Source organism: Apodemus sylvaticus, chromosome 2 (assembly GCF_947179515.1).
Source record: "Apodemus sylvaticus chromosome 2, mApoSyl1.1, whole genome shotgun sequence".
Taxonomy (NCBI): domain Eukaryota; kingdom Metazoa; phylum Chordata; class Mammalia; order Rodentia; family Muridae; genus Apodemus; species Apodemus sylvaticus.
The window spans coordinates 121,124,048-121,127,603 of NC_067473.1; the positions used below are offsets into that span (position 1 = coordinate 121,124,048).

The 3,556-nt window shown below is 40.1% G+C and overlaps 1 protein-coding gene across 1 annotated transcript; it reads right to left on the minus strand.

Moving 5' to 3' along the window:
- Positions 1-594: 594 nt before the first annotated feature.
- On the minus strand, positions 595-1,551 carry LOC127677553 (vomeronasal type-1 receptor 40-like). The gene has a single exon (XM_052172613.1). The coding sequence runs from the start codon at positions 1,525-1,527 to the stop codon at positions 595-597; it is 933 nt and encodes a 310-aa protein (XP_052028573.1). The 5' UTR covers positions 1,528-1,551.
- Between the last annotated feature and the right edge of the window lie 2,005 nt (positions 1,552-3,556).

Genomic DNA, 3,556 nt, shown 5'->3' on the forward strand with positions numbered 1-3,556 from the left:
TCTGAACACTATTGTGTTACTGGTGCCTTTAATGCATCTCTACAGACTGAAATTTTAATGTCTTTATATGATAACAATCTACAGGGGGCACAAGCATGGCATCCCTGCTGGAAAATTTTGCCTGCCTCTTGATTTTACTGTATTTCATCTTAAATAACAGCACCCTGTGGGTAGTGGCAACTGGAACCAAAATTTTTCTCATGAATTACCATGACATATCTACCTGAGAAATGAAAGGGTCACATTACATAGTCAACCAAAGCTTTGCTCTTTCTTAATGTCAGATTTATTGGTGTTAACTCATTTCACACTTAAAAGCAACATGTGAACCCAGGTCAAATGAGAGCCTTCTAACAGATCTCCTTTGGAAATTTGCTGAGAAATATAAACCTCACGTCATACCTGAGAGAGTAGTGGTTTAATTTTCTTTTATATACTTGTCACATAAACACAAAGTAAGCAGATTTCACAGGAAAAAAAAAGATAATTTCATATATCAATTTAAGCCATAGAATGTTCCAACTATATCATGACCCATAGCTCTGGTGAAAACATATTGAATAAAATTAAGGGTTCATGCTCACCACTGAATAGTCAAATATTTACTATTCTGCCACACACTGATCTCAAAAACTTAATTATACGCTTGTCAGAGCAAATAAAAACAAAAGGGCTGACTGTGGAATAGCTATGGCATGCAATAATATGGACACAGTAGAATATTGAGCCATCCTTGAACATCATTCGTAAGTGGAAGACAAGATGTTGCAAAATGTAGAGAACCACAAAGAAGGTCATGAGCAGCATGATGGTCCTGGCGGCCCTTTGCTCTGGAGATGCTTTTAAAGAACGACTGGTGCTGTGAAGATGCTGGGCCTGCTTTCTGTGCCTCCATAGGAGAGCCACCATGTACCCACTGGACAGGGCCATGAGACTCATAAGAAAGACTTCCCTGATGGCCATCGGTGTTGAAAACATGCTTGTTCTAGAGTAACTCAGAGGTAGAAGTGAGCAAGACTGAGTAACATACAGAAAATTCTCCGAGGTCAAGTTAGGGGTAGCAATAATCGATATGAAGAGGTGACTGCTGAAAGACATATAGAGAACACAGAGGAAAAGAAAGGCACCTGAGATGTGATGGGGAGATTTATGTTTAAACTTTGTTAAACAAGAGTTTCTAGGGCTAAGGGCGATGGTCCAAAGGACATTCATCAGACAGGTAGCACAAAGGCTGAGGCCCCTCAGAAGCCTGTGCACATAGATAAGGGACTGGCATATGGTAGAATCCCATATCCCCTGAGACACAAACATGTCCACAGCAATGAGTCCCATAGTTATAAGCAGCATTAGGTGGATTAGAGACAAGAAAGCAATGTAGAGATCAATAGCCTTAGACCTGTTCCCACCAAGAAGGATGAAGATTTGGGCAAAGAAAAGGACACTGTTAGCTGAGATCCCAACACTCATTTCAGAGAACAAGGTGATTTTCATGTTTGTGTCGGTGTGGAGTATGTTGTCTTTATTCATTGTATGTGGGTAGGAAGCAAATACCAAAAACCTGAGGAGAAAAGAGAAAACTTCCTTATAAAACATGGTCTTGTTCACAAATGCCAATCAACACCGAGATTTCAACAAGATATCGCCTTAACCCAGTTCCACCTCATCTAAACTCAGTTCCAGCTCACACCACCTCAAAGCCATCCCCACTGTCCCCACTGTACTAATGCTTTCCAGCCAAGTATGTACCATTGTGTGTATGTACATTGTATGTACCATTGTGGGGCTACCTCTGAATATAAATGTTCTTGTACATTAAATATTTACAAGAGTTCTAAGAAGCATTTCTGCTCATGGTCCCTGGGTTTGGTTTGTTCTGGGCCAAGAGCTGCATCTCATCTGATAGACATACAATATATTTACATATATGGTGAATTTGAATAAGGAAGATTGTACAAAACTAGAAATATGCCCTCCTGTGTGACCACAGGTTCCACAAGCACATGGTAATTTTCTTTCTGTCTGATTTATTCTGCTCTTTTACTACCAGAGGGAAAATATTCATTCTTCTCCCTCTCCCTCTCCCTCTCCCTCTCCCTCTCCCTCTCTGTCTCCCTCTCCCTCTCCCTCTCCCTCTCCCCCCCCCCTCTCTCTCTGTTTGTGTGTGTGTGTGTTTCCCACTGCTATACCTCCTTTTTCCTCTTCCATCTCCTCCCTTCTCTCTCCATTTCTGTTTTTTTTAAACAGAGTCTATGTGTATCCCTGGCTGGCCTAGAACTTATTCTATAGACTAGGCTGACCTCTGAGAGATTTACCAGGTACTACCTTTGAAGTGGTTGGATTAAAGTAATGTGCCAACACTTCCTGGCCAGACCACATATTGTTACCAAATCTCCAGAACAAATGATTACCAATTTGGATTCTGAATCAAATTCTACTCACTGCCATTTACTCAGAGTATGACCTTAAGCATACAGAGCTCTAGTCACCTCCTCTAGAAAATATGGACAATCGGTCTTGTACCTGTGTTAGAGGATGCTAGGTATATAAGAACATGCTGTACAGACACCGAACATGGAACTGTTTCTGGTACAGAATGATCGTTATGCACATGTTGGCAGCTGGTTTTCTTATACAGTGCCTTGTCATATGGCCTGGGAGAGACAATAAATCTCTGTTAATGACTGATTGGCTCTTTCCCTTCCTGAAACAAAAAAGACAAAAAAAAAAAAAAAAAAGATCAAACAGATGATGAAGCCAGGTCCCCTTTCCAGCAGTGTGAAATCTTGGTCTTTCTCTGAATTCTAAATAACTCTGCATCCAACCTATTACTTTAATCTGTCATGGTACCTCTGTGAAAAGACCCTGAGAATCAAATGTCAGTGTGAACATACTCTTACTTTTCTCTCTTTTGTCATGTAAAGTCATGGTGGTAAATAAAACTACAATTATAATAGTCTTACAACCATCCCATTCTAAGGTGATGATTGAATGAAAAGTATCAACCCACTCTTGAAGGATAGGCTCCACAGGAATCTTCCATCTCTTAGGTGCAGGAGGCTTCTCCAGACTTCAGAGAAGCCAGACCAAAGAATATGAGGAATGCAGTGTGTATTTTATGTAAAAATTATCATTTCCTTTAAAGAACATTTAGTACAGGGGCATATACTATTGTAAAAGAAATTCACAGATACAAGTAAGGAAATATCAACTGAAAATCAAGGGTTTGACATGAAATAATTTCACAGATTTTCAAATCATTTTGTACTTTAATGTAGTATTAACAAGAAGTACAAGTGTTTAAAATGTTCTTATATCCTATGGTCTCTCTGTAACCAAACACCATTACAGAAAACCACAACCAAACAGTGTGCAGAGCTGTGAATCCCAGTCTCAGTGGATCCATATACCAAGAACTCCTGCAGCTAAGGCTCAGGGAATTCTGCAGAAGATGGGTGGAGAGACTGAAAAGCTGAGCATTTGCTGTGTCTGGAGTTTACTATGAGCTTGTGTCTCCTGGTCATGTTGAGCAGATGTGTCTACCTAAATATGAGCTAAC